This window comes from Aulonocara sp. 'chitande type north' Nkhata Bay, linkage group LG14, assembly GCF_057382095.1.
Source record: "Aulonocara sp. 'chitande type north' Nkhata Bay isolate Kocher_YH1m ecotype deep benthic linkage group LG14, A_spYH_male_GT1.1, whole genome shotgun sequence".
Lineage (NCBI taxonomy): Eukaryota > Metazoa > Chordata > Actinopteri > Cichliformes > Cichlidae > Aulonocara > Aulonocara sp. 'chitande type north' Nkhata Bay.
The window spans coordinates 27,689,991-27,706,827 of record NC_141357.1 but is presented as its reverse complement, the minus strand read 5'-3'; the positions used below and the strand labels follow the sequence as shown (position 1 = coordinate 27,706,827).

The 16,837-nt window shown below is 40.1% G+C and overlaps 1 protein-coding gene across 3 annotated transcripts in view; it reads left to right on the top strand.

Moving 5' to 3' along the window:
* Nucleotides 1–16,837, top strand: part of cadm1b (cell adhesion molecule 1b) — a 161,565-nt gene that overhangs the window by 109,405 nt on the left and 35,323 nt on the right. For all 3 annotated transcript variants that reach the window (XM_086261872.1, XM_086261870.1, XM_086261871.1), the window contains 3 exons: nucleotides 5,851–5,997; nucleotides 12,723–12,875; nucleotides 15,787–15,924. In XM_086261872.1, the coding sequence (XP_086117998.1) occupies nucleotides 5,851–5,997; nucleotides 12,723–12,875; nucleotides 15,787–15,924 (438 nt within the window). The remainder of the gene's footprint in view (nucleotides 1–5,850; nucleotides 5,998–12,722; nucleotides 12,876–15,786; nucleotides 15,925–16,837) is intronic.

The following is a 16,837-nucleotide window of genomic DNA, read 5'->3' as shown; positions in this document are numbered from 1 at the left end:
GTGTTGTGCATTCAGAGATGCTTCTCTGCATAGACATGTAAACCCTAGAAATCTCTGTGACATTGTGGTTTTTAACCTCCTAAGACCCGAACTCTTTCATGGCATACATTTTTAATTTCTCTTTGGTATTTGGCTTTATAGTGTTTGATAGGACACTATAAAGTTACAATCGAGTAATGATGTGCAAAACTCTTTATTTGGTGTCTGAACACAGCAGCATTTTGCCTGAGTACAAAAACAAAATGAGAAACAACAATTGTGCCCCTTTGAACAATATGGCTCATTTGAAAGCCATTTGAAAGAGCAAAATTTAGTATTGTGGTCTAGACAACCCAAAATGTGATGTGGACGCCGGTCCTAGAAGGTTAAAATACTCAGGCCAGCATATCTGGCACCAACGATTATACCACATTCAAAGTCACTTGAATTGCCTAAATGTATCGAGTTCCTTCCATGTGATTGGATGGTTATGTGGTGTCATTAAAGAGCAGTTGAACAGGTGTACCTAGTGAAGTAGTTTGTGAGTGTAGTATATGGTGTTTAACCTTTCATGGACCAATACAAAAACAAACAGTGAACACAGTGAGCGTGCAGACCTAGTGAGAATCATTCAAAGGGATTTCTCATATCTTTGCAGTTTTATTCACTTAAAACTCATCTCTAAAGAGCTGCTACCGCTGATGAGTGTGATTTATAAACCCGCTGGAGTCTTTCGTTTCTGTGAGAAAAACAACACTGTAATATTTTAGTTGATAAAAGATGCTTTTTCAGGAAGGACATCCTTTTTTCTAGTTGTGTTGCAGCATCATTATACAAACGGGCACCCTTAGCTTCTAAGAGAGCTTATATTTAGTTAGAAAAAAAACGATGGTCAAATTAGGGGGTACGAATTATTTTTTTTGAAGCTTTTCCATGCAGGTCTAGGAGAAATGGCACAGCGCTAATTATACCCTGAGACACAGGCCTTCTTTCTTGTGAACATCCTTAAAACAGCATTTCATCATGAGGATCAGGATTTAATGACTGAGAGGGATAAAGTGCAAAAAGGCAGCATCAGAGAAAGAGAGGGAGAAACTTTTATTGTTAATGACTGTCTATAGTCCTGGTTGTTCCTTGAAAGGACATGACTGCTGCAGACAGCGGTGACTCAAGGGAGAGGAATTGGGGGCTGGCTATCCTGCTTTTTGCTGCCCCTTTCATGTCTTTTGATGTGAAAACAAGAGAGAAAAGTTCAAAGAAAGCGCGAGCTCCATTCAAAAGGTGCCTGTCTCCGAACTTCTGATGGAAGAGCCGACCCCCTAATATTTCCTGATTTCGTCAACTTTTGTAAAAATTGGTCAGGTTTGTGCCGTTTTGCATTTTGAGTACGGCTGATGAACCGAGACTCCGCGCCAGACACTTCATGCCAGATTGTACATCCCCTTGGAGAGCACACAGACTTTTGAAGGTCTGTATTTCCCTCTGACTGTTTCATTCAGTATGTTGTGATGCAGGAACAGGAGGGCAGCCATGTGTAGAGATACAGGCACTTTACTCTCCCAGACAGCTGCTGGAATGAGTGTGAATTTATCAGCCAGTCATCTGTGCCATGCCTCTGCCCACTCCCCCCTACATCCCCACCCACCACCCAGAATTAATGACTGCCTTTCCTCATTTGCACCCAATCATGACTAGGATGCCGAGGCAATTGAAAATGTTTACTTCAATTGCGAAAACCCTCCATGTTCCACAAAGTGGCCTGTTTTTACTTTGATGGGATTGCTAATCACAGCGACGATATTTATGTGTGTTTTGAATTGGAGATGAGCCTAGGCTAGGATATTGGAGGGGGACCAACCTTGCTTGGGGCTGCTAAACCTTATGGAGAATTTATCTTTTGCGTTCCCTTTCTCTCAGCCCAACAGATTGGGAGCTGAATAACCTTGCTTTGAGGCTGCTGCTCTATGTTGCTGTTGTGACTGCCAAATATATTACTTTTACAGCAATGAAATAAAATAGACATCAAAACACTACACTTTGCTTTTGCCTAAAAACACTATTATGTAGTGTACAGAGGAGCTGCACTGTATTGTTTTCTTTATACTATACTAGAATGCATCCACATTTTAAATGTTCACGTGAGGTCATTTTTGATTTGATGCTCACCATTATCTTGTTTTATTCTATTATTTTAGATGGTAAACAACTAGTGTAGCTAGAAAGTGCCTCTTTCTTCTTATCACTGATTCAGTCGTTCTCATACACCATATTGCTAATGGGTCAGGAGCAAATTATGTGACACTGGAGACTTTAAAAGCTGTGATTAAAGTCTGATATAGGTTTTTTTGTAGACTAATAACATTCTGTGAAACCCATGAGACCAGAATACTGACTTTAAACTAATGCAGCTCATCAGAACAAACCCTGAATTGCCGTCATATTGAATTTTTCCTTCACCTCACAATGAGCCCTGTTTCCTTGAAATTACTTCCTTATTCAAGTAAACTGCACTCTCAAGGGAGGCATCTCCTGGATTCAAATACGTTTGTAGTCAAGTCAACATATCTTTGCCATTTATGTTTTTGTTTTCTTCCCTTTTTCAGGCAACAAATCACATTAGATGGTTGGAACCAACCCTCAGAAACTGAGGAGAAGCTGACATGAGCTCCAGCTTCTTCTTTGAGTAATGTTTGTGCCTAATCTAATCTGAAAAGTTAACTTAAAAGAAAAAAGGAGTAGAAATGTCTAAAGGTTACAAGCTGGGGTTAAAGTGGGATTTCACAGGTGTAGCAGTGCAGCTTGGAGAAAAGAAGAATTCAAATAGTCACACTTTTTGTATGCTCTGTGACCAGCTAACCTGTGTTGTAACACCTCACAGCTCGTTATTCTACTGAATGCAGCAACTTATAAGTAGGGCTTACACAAACCTTATGGCTAGATTTCCAATCCCTAGATGCTATACAGCTATTATAGGTAGAATTTGGTGAGTGAATCTAATCCGCATTATTGCCTTAAATGTAAACTAATTGCTACCCTGTATGTAACCAGTCCATTACTGAAGACTTTATCACAATACTGTAAGCTAACCAGGTTAGCCTGCACTAAACTGCCTAGTTTTTAACGCAGTGTTTGAATAACACAGACAAACTATACTTCAAGATATTTCACTAAAACATAATTCAGCAACATACCTTGTGTAGATCCAGTTTATGATTTTAAAAACTCTGCAATGAATTAGGACATTATATGCAAGCTTAACATTGCCAGTGTGTAACATTTCACTTGCTAAGCTGTGCTTACCTTTGAAAATAGTCTCCCGTCTTCTCCTTTCCTCCCCTTCTTACATCTTTATCCATCTCTCTGTGTCACATATTGACATGTTTCCTCACGATTTTACATTTAACTCACAGACACATTTTGTCAGACTGCACAAAATAGTTTGTATGTTCTTTGAGCTGTTTCTAAAGGCACGTTTGAAATTACATAGCACATAAAAACAATGATCCTCCTCAGTAGTTAACCAGATCCTTGAAGTTTTGCGACCGCCACTTTGCATCTGCACCATTAACACATTAAAAGGTACACGTATGTCCATGATGTCGCTGGAAGCAACGCCAGGCTGCAGCACATGAGAAATGAACTCTTGATTCTTCCGACACATGATCCCCTGGTTACAACTCTTCAACATGGTTTTGGTTCATATGTGAGGATGAGGATCAGATTATGCTACTTTTCAGCCTGTTTTTAAACTCGTGCTGTTACGCTATCACAAAAAAAGACTGTTTAATTCTGTGTTTAACCATAAAGCCTGGCTAGCATACCAGTAATGCCCTTGCAGTTAGCTACAATGATAAATCCATTCCTGTCTTTCTGGCTGTCACATAATTTTTCTCCTTAGGTCAACTTTTACAAGGTTTTTATCATTCAATCATCTATCATTGCTTGTATTAGAAATGTAATAAAAGTTCAACATTTGTGGCAGGGGGTTGGGCAGGAGTGTGGAAGGTATTGTCACACTGGTATACAGCCTGCTATAGCAAGCCAGGGATTTTTGTAAGTTTGGCCTACGTTTCAGAACCGTTACACCTCCGTGAACTCGCTTGTCAGGTATTTTGTTGAAGAGAAAATAGGTTTGCGTTCAATTGTAAAGGGGAATATAGTGTAGCTGTTTGAACTTATATTTTAGGGAGCAGGATTGTCACAATATATAGTGTTTATTGATTAATTCACAGTTAACCGTTACAGTTTTTTCAGGTACCTGGTAGATTGTGGTGATTCCTCTATGGATTCAGCCTGTGGCAGTGTGCACTATTTTGCACTGACTTTAGTCACAGTGTAGGTGGGATCCACACTTTTCTGATCTGCATGTGCACTATCCACTCATTATTTGCTGTGGCTTGTTTTTACACAAGGGAAACTAAAGGTCTAATATATATGTTACATTAAAACATAGATCTCATTTCCATTTTTATATGCATTACAATCCATCAGTCAGAGGTAATGTGCTGAAAAAGATGGGGCTTCAAACCTTTTTTTGCATTTTCTCATGTACTCTCTCATTTACACATTCAGTCATTGTTGTCCTATCTGAGCAGTTATTCTTGGACGTATTCTTAGTCCATGCCTGTTCAGCAGTATTACATGAAATTGTCCTCAACCACATTAGCATGTAGTAAATATTACCTATTTACGATAAACCTTTAATTGACTGTATTGTGTACTTGTTGGACATAATCTGTGGCTGTTTTTACCTATTACCTTCCTTTTGTCCTGAGCCTGAGACCCGGCAGCAGAGTGGAATGAAATGGGTAGTTCATTGCATCAGACAGGTCTGAGGAGCTTTTCTCCACAGGAGGTTAATTTCTTATTGCTTGCCGCATTCACAGAGTTCATTTTGAATCATGTTAGTTTGCCTGTCTATTCCCATTATCACTATCTGAAAATGCAGGCGTTTTTTCCCCCCCTCCACTTTGTAAATGTCAGAATGCAATAGAGGTGTCTGACAACTCGGGCATGCAAATGTGCTTTTGATGTTTTCTTGGGGCTGTGGCTTAGAGTGTTGTTCCTCCGCTGGTGTGAATCTGAAGCATTAAAACGTATTCTCCATTCTTCTTACGCTTTTTTGGCTCCTGCCGGATAAATATAGCACAAGGTGACTTTTGATTCTCTTCCTCTTTCTCTCCAAAGACAGGGGAAACAAAGCAAGGCTTTTTGTGTGTGGGGGGTTTGGTGTGAGGTGACAAGGTCCAGGGTCTGTCAGTGGCAACAATGCCAGTGTACAGAGAGTGACTCAGATGCTTACAGCACTTTTATTCCTAGAGATACAGAACAGAACCGCTGAGCACACTGAGCACACATTGGTCACATGGAACCTCAGATGGAGGGCTCTGATAAAGCTTAACCATATACAGCATCCAACTCGGCTCATCTCTCCTCTCTCTGTTCTCTCGTGCTCTGTTTAACTCCCCCTCTCTTCTTCACCTCCTCCACCCCACCCATATCTACTACTTGCCACTTTCTTACACTCGTTCTTTGTCTCTTTTTCTTCCTACCCTCTCCTCACTCCCTACCTTCGTGGGCAGCAGAGCTTACAGCCCATCTGGCACTGACTCACAGGGCCCACTCTGAGCTGGGGGAGATCAATAGTGACAAACACTGCACATGGCTCTTATATTAAAAGGATTAGACATGGCTGCAAACAGACAATCTACACGGCCTATTCACGTATCTTTGCACTGTGCGTGTGTTGACATGCAGTCCCTGTTGTTAGAAACATAAATATTTAAGATACTTTAAATATCCAGACAGAGATGCTTGTTCCACATTTCAAATGTATTTTTTGCTTCTGTGTTTTCCGCCTGCGTTGTGAAGTCGAAGGTCAGAATCTGGCAACTGACAACGTGACGGTGATTGAGGGGGAAACGGCCACCATCAGCTGCAGAGTGAGGAACAACGATGACTCCGTCATCCAGCTGCTCAACCCCAACAGACAGACCATTTACTTCAAAGACGTTAGACGTAAGTGCCAGTGTGTCTTGCACACACACACACATACAGACAGACACACACACACACACACACACAAGATGTCTTTCTGCTGTGAGTCGTCATCATTCTTCCTTTTTTGAAGAAAAGCATTTGTCAGTTAGCGGCTGTATTGTGTTTGTAAGCATGAAGGCTTGAAATGCAAACTTGTGGTCCTTGTTTGCACCAAGGACCATGAGTGCAAACAATTGATGGAAATAGAAGAAATCCAATTTCTTTTAATCCTGAGTACCAGATACCAAGAATATTTGTACTGTCAGTTTTAGAGAATCTTTTTTTTTATGTTTATGACTTTTATACAGTAGTTTGGCACTGGTAAGATAAGCCTGGTCACTCTTGGCATACTCCCGCTGGTATAAATACTTTCAGGATTTTGATAGTTATGCACAGTATCTGGGGTTGACATCTAGTAAACAAACAAAATAGATTACTTCTACTACTACTATTGCTCTTTTATTTTTGTCATTTTAAATCATAGCTGCTGAAAGCTGGAGTGTGTTGATGTGAGGACCCAAATGCAAGGACACAGAGAGGCAGAGTTTAAAACAAGAAGTGACTGACAGAAATTCAATAAACATAATCCATGAAAAAGCCCAAAGGGAAAAATAAACAGAAATCCCAAACAGGTATGAGATAAATCCAGAAACACTGGGCGATAACTAGGAATTAAAGACAAACAGGGACTCGGAGTTAGGAGTAAACGATATAACACAACAGAGGACGAAAAAAGACTGAGTTCATTTATACAGACAGGTGCACTGAGGGGTGACCAAAGAAAGTGGAAACAACAGGGGAACAAGAGACAGCTGAACTAAACCTAGATAAGAACAGAACAGATTAAAACACAGTATAAAACAAATGGGGAGACCAAAACCACAAGTAGCCAAAAACAAACAAACAATACTACTAGATATCAAAACCAAAGCAAACAATAATCAAACACAGAACAAAGCAATTTGAAAAACTGGAACTTTACTCAAAAGTCTTCCGACTCAAAGACACGCGGTCATGATAATAATATGACCCTGTGATAATAGTCCAGGATACGGTGCCCCCGTTTCCTGGAATAATCTGCAGAAGGAGCTGAAATTGTCAGAAGTGGTTACCTTGGGGGAGTTTAAGTCAAATTTTAGAAGAACAAGAGAATACCTCTTTTAGTCAGTGCGACTGTTTTTAATGTCGCTCTTAATGACCTAATGTCGTATATTGTTTTTCACATGTTTGTGTGGAAAATTGCATTTGTTTTTAATTGTTATGTTATTATGTGGCGTATGCGTGTTTGGCTTTTGCTGATTTTTACCTGGATAAATAAAGGAATAATAAAATAATAACACATATGTTAAATGGCCTGCATTTGTATAGCACTTTTCTAGTCCCTAAGGACCCCAAAGCGCTTCACACTACATTCAGTCATTCACGCAAACATTCACACACTGGCGATGGCCAGCTACACTGTAGCACTGACAGAGGCGAGGCTGCCGGACACTGGCGCCACCGGGCCCTCTGACCACCACCAGTAGGCAGACATGGGGTTAGTATCTTGCAGTCAGGAGGCAGCCTGGGATCGAACCACCGACCTTCTGATTAGTGGCTGACCTGCTCTGCCACCTGAGCTACAGCTAATAATGGCTCTTCTTCCAGAAGACTATGGTGCAAGAATCTGTCTGGGTATAATTTAATGTGCAATGTGTGTATTAGTTTCCATGTTAAATACCCACTTTCAAACTTCAACAACAAAAACTGTAACCTAAGAATTTTTTCCTCACTGTCAAGTGGAATAATTTATAATCTATTGCAAAAAACCCCAAAAAAATTCTATTGAAAGTTACAAAATTTACCTCCACTTGTCATGGGCTGGGTCTGTGACCCGGTGTTTGAGTTCTTATATATTTTGGTATTCATTTGTGCCCTAGTTTAGTTAATCTAGTTAATTTCGAGGTTGCTGTTTAGTCCTTTGTTTCTTAGTTGTTTATGTCATCTCCTCCTGTATTCAGTCTCCCTGGTCCGTGCGTCTACCTGTCATGCGTCATGTCTGTGTGGTTATGTTCAGTTCAGGTCACGTCTAATCCCCATGTTTCCTGTTTTACTTTGAAAGTCTGTGTCTAATGTCAGTGTTTGTAGTTTCACTTTCCCTGTCCTGTCATTAGGTTCATGTGTATCAGCTGTTCCCCCTCATGTGTTTCCACTTCCCTTGATCATCCCTTATGTGTATTTAGTCTTTGTGTTTCATTCAGTCTGTGTCGCGTCGTCTGTTCCCACCCTCCATGTTTTCACAGCCAGTCTTTGCAGTCATCGTCATAGTTCTCCGAGTCTCCATAATTTATCACAGTATTAGTTTCCCAGTTAAGTTATAGTTTAGTCACGGTATTTCTGCTTTGTTTGAACTCTGTGTCATCAGCCATAATAAAGGCTCGCTTTCAGTTTAAGTTCACTCCCGTCTACTCACTTGTGTTCGCACCTGGGTCCACCACACACACCACCGCACGGCCTACGTCCACAGACCGTGACACCACTTAAGCAGAGCAGAGATGTTTAGCTGTCTTTCTTTAATGTTACTCAGATGTGACAGCCTGAAATGATCCTGTGCATTTCTCACCGATATTTTATTTTTTAGTCAATTGTCAAAGAACACAATAAACAGAGTAATCATAAACAGCCTATTCCTGCAGCATAGTGGAACATCATATTTCTCCTCATTAGCTTGTCCACAACATCTCGTCTACACTCTCGTCTAGACTTTTTGCTTATTTTGCTTATTTTGTGCGATTGTTGCACGTAAAGAGCTGCAACAATTGTAAACACATCCCGTTCAAAGGAATTGTCCTGTGTTTGGCATTACTGTGAAGATATCAGATATCACTAGAACATCAGCTCCAGCTTTTTGTCAGATTTTCTGTCCAAACATGATTCCATCTGTCCTTGACTTTCTGGCTCTTTTACACAAGTCATTAGGCTAAGAATACTGCAAGATTGATATGAGATAATTAACAATGCTACCATAATGGGAATACTTTTGTGTCCTTGTCACTGTTCGATTTTACGATAATCTCTTAGATTAGGATATTGAACATTATGATTATGCATGAGCATATGGGCTACTTCTACTCCGAACTGAGTTTTTGTCTCTGCTTTTTTTTTTTTAAACTTGTTTATATCTGGGATCTGAGCCAAGATTCAAGGTGAACGAGGAACACCCTTCATTTCGGTCTATATTGCATCCCAGCTGTTTCACAAGTCTAGGTAGTGAGACGTGTGTTCCATTTTCCACTAGCGAAGAGCATCGGGGGAGTTTGAGTACACATCTTTGTCATATTTGTACAAAATGCCTAAAGCTGTCTCACAATATGGCAGAGAAGAATGGACTGTAAAATAGCAAAGATCATGTTGTGCTCTACACCTAAAAAAATATTTATTTTGACACCACAGAGACAATCAAATTTAGATCAGCACTGCTAAGGAAATCTTTCCATGATGTTAAGACAACATTTTCCTCTTCGTGCTTTGTCGAGGTGCTCCAAGCGGGCCTATAAACGTGGCATTTTCTCCGCCTAACTCAATACAGTGCCACCTTCAATTACAAAAAACAAGCAGTTTTGTTTATCCACGATTAGATCTGAGTATATGTTTGGCTGGAGTGTTTCTGGTCCGCCGCTGCATATTTGTGCTTCTGGTAATGGGGTTTAGTGAACCCCATAGCAGCGCTATTCTAGGCTCTGTTCCTAAAGGACTGCTGGTTCTGCTGGGACCCCCCTCGGCCAGTGGCATTGTTACCTGTCAACAGGGCCGCCTGACACAGTGGCAGATCTTTGTATACAAGGAAGTAAACAGCAGTGACACAGAGACACACCAGGAGCCAGAACAGTGGCTACAAGCAAAGCGGCAGCCGCAGAAACACAGATACGCACAGAAATACCAAAACGATAACAGCTTTACAGTACCAGTGAAGGCCATATAAACAAATTTCTGCTGCAGCAAATAAAGATGAATTATGTCACAGGTAGAAGCGGAGCGAGTCTTGTTAGGGTGAGCCATTTATTGTGCCAGATACATGCGAAATGACATGCAATTTGGCAGACTTGTCATCTGAAATGGGAAAAATGAGCCTTTATCAGCGAAGGTGGACCTCTTTGGATGGTGATGCAATTGAACACCATTATTTATTCACTGCATCTTCTCAGGAGTTGTCTGACTTTGTGTTACAAAGGTTTAAAATGATACTGCCGAAAGGCTTTTGTTTCAACGTCAGACCTGGTAGGTTTAGAGCTTCTGGAAACTGGTTGCTGTTACAGTTATAAGGCTGTTATAAAGACTTTTTTTTTTAATACAAATAAAGTGAGAGCGTCAACCCAATGTGACAGTGTGAAAGGGTTCATTCATAGTTAGGCGTGTGCAGAGAATTACCAGCCAAAGCTGCGTCTTTCCTAGACTTTATTGAGCTTTACAACAAGTTTCAGCTAATTGTTTAGCGGTCTAGCAACAACTTTACCACCTTGTTTCACTTTCATCAATCTTCACGCATCAGTAAAAAGCTTAGGAGTTGGCAGAGATCTAAACCCAAGCAGCAATAGACTAAGCGCTGGATTTACAAGATTCTGATGCCTAGAAACTCCGTGCAAATGCCATATCACTGCTTTGTCGTAACAAGTACGCCGGTTATAGCAGTACTTCTTTACGACGTGAAGAATTGTGGCTGATTGAAATATATTTGACTTTAATATGCAAAAGCTCAGCCAATCTACTTCATAAGTATGCGGTGGGGACCTGGCACCATAAGCGAGCGTTTTGATTTAAATGTTCCTAAATTGTGATTGGAGCACAGAAATATGAGACATCCCCCTTTTCCGCTTCAGCCCTACTTGTAATGTACAGGCACAAATACTAAATTACTGATATAAAATATACCACAAGTGTTCTAAATTTGACAGGAAATAAATGTGTATTCATGAAGGACTTCATAAGTAGGATACTGTGAAGCATCGGATCATCGGAGCATTTAGAGAAAGTCCAGATGTCACTCTCTTTCTAAGTGTTCAAGGACCATAACTTAAGGCCCATTCTAACTAAATGTGTCTTACAGATTGACACAAGTAATGTGATTCCAAAACTGTTTATAAATTGCACTTTGATTATGAAAGGCTTTCCAAGAAAAGTACAAAAAGTACACAGATCATATATATGTATTCTTACCAATTTTTTGATTCATTAAATAGTTCCGGCTGCTGGTTGGTGGACCTAGTACTGTTGTGCACAACAAATGTGATTACAGCTCTCAGTTTTGATTAGCTCATCACCATTTCAAAGCACCAGAGAAAGGATGTCCAATCCTTGAATTTGACTTTCTGACTTCCTGATGAGAGCAGTCTCACTGGCTGCTGTGATTATTGATTTACTTGTGAGTTTACATGATGAACAATGGACTGTTTGTTGCTATTTTTTGCCAAAATTGTAAGACAATTAACTAATTATCTTTCTTTTAAGCTCTTTGAGTTGGAATATGTTCTACTTTTATATTAATAAGCATGATCTTAGACTGGATAACATTTTAATGTGAGATAATTTTTTTTTCATAAAGCCATCATATTTCCTGATATTTAATAGGCTAATGAATGTAATCATTAGACATATTTTGGTGAAAATATGCACATTCTAATAAACAGCAGACACTGTGCATCATCCACGCTCTTATGTAAGCAGCGAGCCAGTTATGAAACAGCTTTGTGTAAACTGCCATCAGCATCTCACAAGTGAAGGGTTTCCCTCCCTAGCAGGTGCTCGGATTCTCAAAGTGCATCAGTGTCATTGTTTCCCTTTGAGGAGAGACTTCCAAAGAGCTCTCAAATTATATCAGGGAATGAGGTTTCATGTTGACACTGCCCCGAGACCTTGGGTAATGATCATGATGCTAAGTGTAAAGCCTGATGGGAATAATAAACTCCCTGCGCTTTAAGGGGGCTGAATTGAGTTCGTTAGCTCGACAGATGCAGAGAGGGCTTGATAAAGAAGGCAGGTCAAAACATCAAAAGGGCTCCCAATCAAATCAACCAAAGCTGTTTATGTAAAAGAGTGCTCTGGGATGAGGGCTGACCTAAATGAAACGCAGTGGGTAAAACTCAGAGATGGCTAACCTAGTTTGATGACATTAAAAGAAATTTCAGCCAGTCTATACAGGCATTAGTATACATATTCTTGTCTACTTTTGATTTAGAGTTTGAGGCATCCGAGCCTCTCTTCTTGCACACAGTGATTTCATTCATTATGTATGTTTGAATGCCTCTCCTTTTTGTGGAATATGTGAGTTTGATGCATCCATCCATGACCAGCCGCAGCCCATTTTAAGAGTTCCTAGCTTGTTAGGAGTCTTCATGAGCACTCTTCACACTTTCCTTTCTTTGCGAGTGCTCTTCGGACTGTAAAGCTACTTTATAAATCAACTTGTATGAATCATTTTGAAACTCACTTTTCTTTTACTCAATTAAGGAGAAAGCCCACAAAAGAGCAGCACTCTGCCCACCACATTCTCTCCTCAGTCTCATTTTCTACTGTCTCTTTTGTCTTTCTCCGTCCTCTCTCTCGTTCTCACCACTCTCCACCACTTCCCATTTCCCCCACCCGTCCCCCTTCTTTCTCACCCCATGTCCCGTGTTTGTGTCCCTGTACTCTGTATCCTCACTGTCTCTGTCTCACATGTATCCCCACAGCTCTCAAGGACAGCCGGTTCCAGCTGGTGAATTTCTCTGACAACGAACTGCGGGTGTCTCTGTCCAATGTGTCACTCTCCGATGAGGGACGCTATGTGTGCCAGCTCTACACAGATCCTCCTCAGGAAGCCTACGCAGACATCACTGTCCTAGGTAGGTGTGAGGACACATGTGTGAACCTCACGCGCACACAGTCTTTTGTTTTATTTTGCTCCATTATAGACGGTGAATATGAAATAATAGTAATCTTTGATCCTGTTATCTTTAGCAACTGAAACAAAATGTCAGCCAATTAGGCTCTCGCGGTGCTCAACAGCATAACGAAAAGGAGCAGATGCTGAAACTGATGGCTCAGACCGCGTTGGTTTTGGCAGCTGTGTTGACTATGTGAATCCCGGTGAATGTTGACTTGGCTGCTCCAAATGATTCCCTATTGAGAGTCAGCTGTGCCACACTTTGATGCTTTGGAGTGAAATTACTCTAGTTAAGCTTTATTATACATGCAGACATCCTGGGGGATTGAAAGGAATTAAAAGCACTTTAAAGTAATTACTCTAGTTGTACAATTGAAACCTAGCTGCAGTATTTCTGAACTAAGGGTTGCATTGAAGAGTCCTTGAAATAAGCACCCTGCTGACTTTTTTCTTTCAAGTAACTGAAGTTCAGCAAGTTTGCTGTGATGAGTAATACAAGGGATGAGGGAGAACTGTTCCCCATCCTCTTTTTACACCCATAGGTTCTAATCACATATGCTTGTTTAACATTAGCTTAAAAGAAATGCAAGGAGATAGATTCGTGACTCATGCTAGCTGAAGGTGTTAATGAATGCATCACAAACTCCTTTTACTCACCTAATAAAAAAAAAAACAACAGTAATTGAGGTAATGTGGTTTGTTGGTCCGCCACTTGTTTGATGGATTGTCACGACACTGTGCAGATTATCACGCAACTCATATCAGCTACTTAAGCCCCTCTTGGGATGAATAAAATAAAAATGTGAGTCATATGACCTCTTGTGTAGGCACCTGCAGTGATTAAAATAAGCACACGTCCGTTCATTTAGACAGGTATGATATGAACAACTGCAAAAGCATCTGAAATGCAGACAAGCTGTTACAAATGAAAATATATTTTAGTCTGTAACAGCTTGTCTATTCTAGTAGCATCTAAATAAAACTATATTTCTCGTGTGAGTTGGTAGAAATCGTCAAAGTTATCAAATATACAAACGAGTATCAGGCTCCCATTTTCCAGATGGTATAACAAAACTTTAAATAAATGATAATTATATGATTTAAAAATATGAACCAGTTCACTATATCAGCATGAAATGATGATGTGTCACAACCTCACAGCAGAACAAACAAAAAAGATTTTTTTTTTGTTTTCAGTTGTTTTCTACTCTCCATAAGGTTAACATTCTAAATTAAAGCTTTGCTTGGATTGTGCATGCTTTCAAACGAGAACATGGAAAAGATTGGATCTCCTTAGACAATAACAGAACACTGCTTAATGTTAGCCTGTAGTTTATCCTTGCCACATTCACACAAGTTTCTTTTCTTTTTTATGAGAAAATAGAGTATTTCTGTTATTGCTTCCCCAAAAATCTGCGAAAAGACTAGATATCTGTCATAGCTGGTGAGGCAACATCATTTTCAACCTCTCACACTAACGGCTACTTTAAACTACTGTGGTGAGTCTTTTAAGTGCCTACTACGATGCCGTTGCTAGCATTCATGCTTGTGCATGCTGTTAATTGCCTTGTGGTGCACCTATGCAGTGCTAGCCACAATAGAAACAAACAAAATCCTGGCTCTTTTTTCCTTCTTGGATCCCCTTTATTTGCAGTAGTGTCTTTTTTTTGTTTGGTATATCTGTCGCTCAAGTTATTCCACTTCTTTGTATAATCGTGTCCATCTCCTTCCAAGAATTCGCTGAGATATGTGAGTCCTTATATTGAATCTATAATTATTATTCCTCATACTGAAGACACAATACTTGTAGTTTTGCCTCTGTACACCACCACAGTGGAGTGTAATTTCAACAATACGTGATTGAAGTGCAGACTTACAGGTTTAATTCAAGAAAAAATGTAAATTATTGGTCTAATTGACTGGCAAGTAGTCTCATGGCCATGTGAGGCCTATTCCCTTGTTATTTTATGACAAATACAGCAGACGTGCTGTCATTTATTGCTGTCATTAATTTAATTTTAAATATGAGAAATGTTAATGCCATTATTAGGCAGAAGACAATCAAAGTCCACAATTCGGAGATGCATTCATGAATGGAAATGCAGAGAGTTTAGAAGGTGAAAACCACTAATTACACTCAAGAGCACAAAGGTCAGGTTAGATCTTTAGACAAATGAAATACCAGAATGATGGGAAAAGGATGAAACCTGTTAGACATAGTGGGGGCAGCATTGTGACGATGCGACTGCTGATAGAAGAGATTCAACCAAATGCTGCAGACTGATCAGTACAAATGACCCAAAGTGTACTGCAAAAGCAACCCAAGAGTTTCTTAAGGTAAAGAAATGGGATATTGTTCAATGGCCAAATCAGTCACATGATCTGAGCTCAACAGAGCATGCTTTTCCATTATTTGATACAAAGGTGGCTGCAGTAAAGGGGTAGCGGAGCATCTCAAGGGGGAAACAACACTTTGTGATGTCCGTGGGTTCTAAAAGTTTTTCCATCCAAGTACAAAGAGTCTTTATGTTTATATTGATTTTGAGCCTCTGAAAATGGGGAACTGTGTATAACCAGTTTGTTAAGTTTGTGTGCTTCCATCACATATTGACTGATTAATTTATTGTGATGGTGCACAGATGCAAAACTACAAAAAAATGTATCATCGTCCCAACTGTTATGGAGAGCACTGTAAATCAGTAAAAGCTGAAACTTATGTATTCACTGACGATCAGTGTGAACAGGTAGCTTACTAATAGTGAGGAATAGTGACTTTACCCAGTATTTAAGTATTTGAAACTTTATTGTAAAGTTTTAATAGATTTTTGTCTGTGTGTCTATGTGCTGCCTCTGCCATTGTTCTGGGTCAGTCCCGCCAGGCAGCCCAATCATCGAGAGCCGCGAGGACGTGGTCAGCGAGGGGAACGAGACGGAGCTCACCTGCACAGCCATTGGCGGCAAGCCAGCCGCCTACATCAGATGGATGAAAGGGGAGGAAGAACTGACAGGTCAGTAGAATAACAGCCTCACCCAGTTTGTTTCACATGCTCCAGGCACTTCTTCTGTGAATAAAATGGAATTCTACTCCAAAACATTAATGTGTGTTGTACTGATTATGTTGACTGACACATATAAGAAGATAATCCAGTCTGGCATACACAGCTGCAGAAAGACAGTGCTTGCTTTCTTTCTTTTCTTTTCTTTTTTTTCTTGTGTGTAACCCCCCTCCCACCCGTCCTTCAGCCTGTGCTGCCTGCTCAGCTCCACTATGTAATCAACAAACTATGCAACCGCAACTGCAAGACCTGCAATTCGGGCCTGTGTTATTTTTCTCATAAATTTTCGAAAACATTTGCCTTAAAGGCATTTTCATACTGTAATTTTCATTTCACAGATCCAAGTTCAGATTTAAAATTGCTTAAATATTTACTGGTTACACTCCGTCTCCTGATGGAATATGTTTTCTAAAGCTACTAAACTCTACATCTTTGTATTTTCTTTAAACCATCCATACATAGCAAACATGGTTATTTGCACATTTCTCCTCCATGCATTTTCCGCCTAAGGCCGGCTGTAGGCTGCTCAGAAACAGGGATGTAATGTGGAGTGGTGAGAAAGCCTTATTACCTCTCCGTTATGATTAGGGGGTCATCAATTATTCATGATATACTTATTATACAACTAGGGAGATATTCGTTTTAGTCATATCGTATTTACACAGAGTGGATGTCTCAGAGCTTGTTGTCAAATTATATATGTATTAGAATGGAGAGGATTCATTTGGCTTGTTGAGAGATGAAATATTTAGACAAGAGTGAATCTGAAGCTAAATGGCATCTGTGCCTCCAGTGTTCCCTACAGGAGTCGAAGTCAATTTCTGTTTATGAGATTTTGAGTGTTGTGTAAGGAAAGAAGAGACAA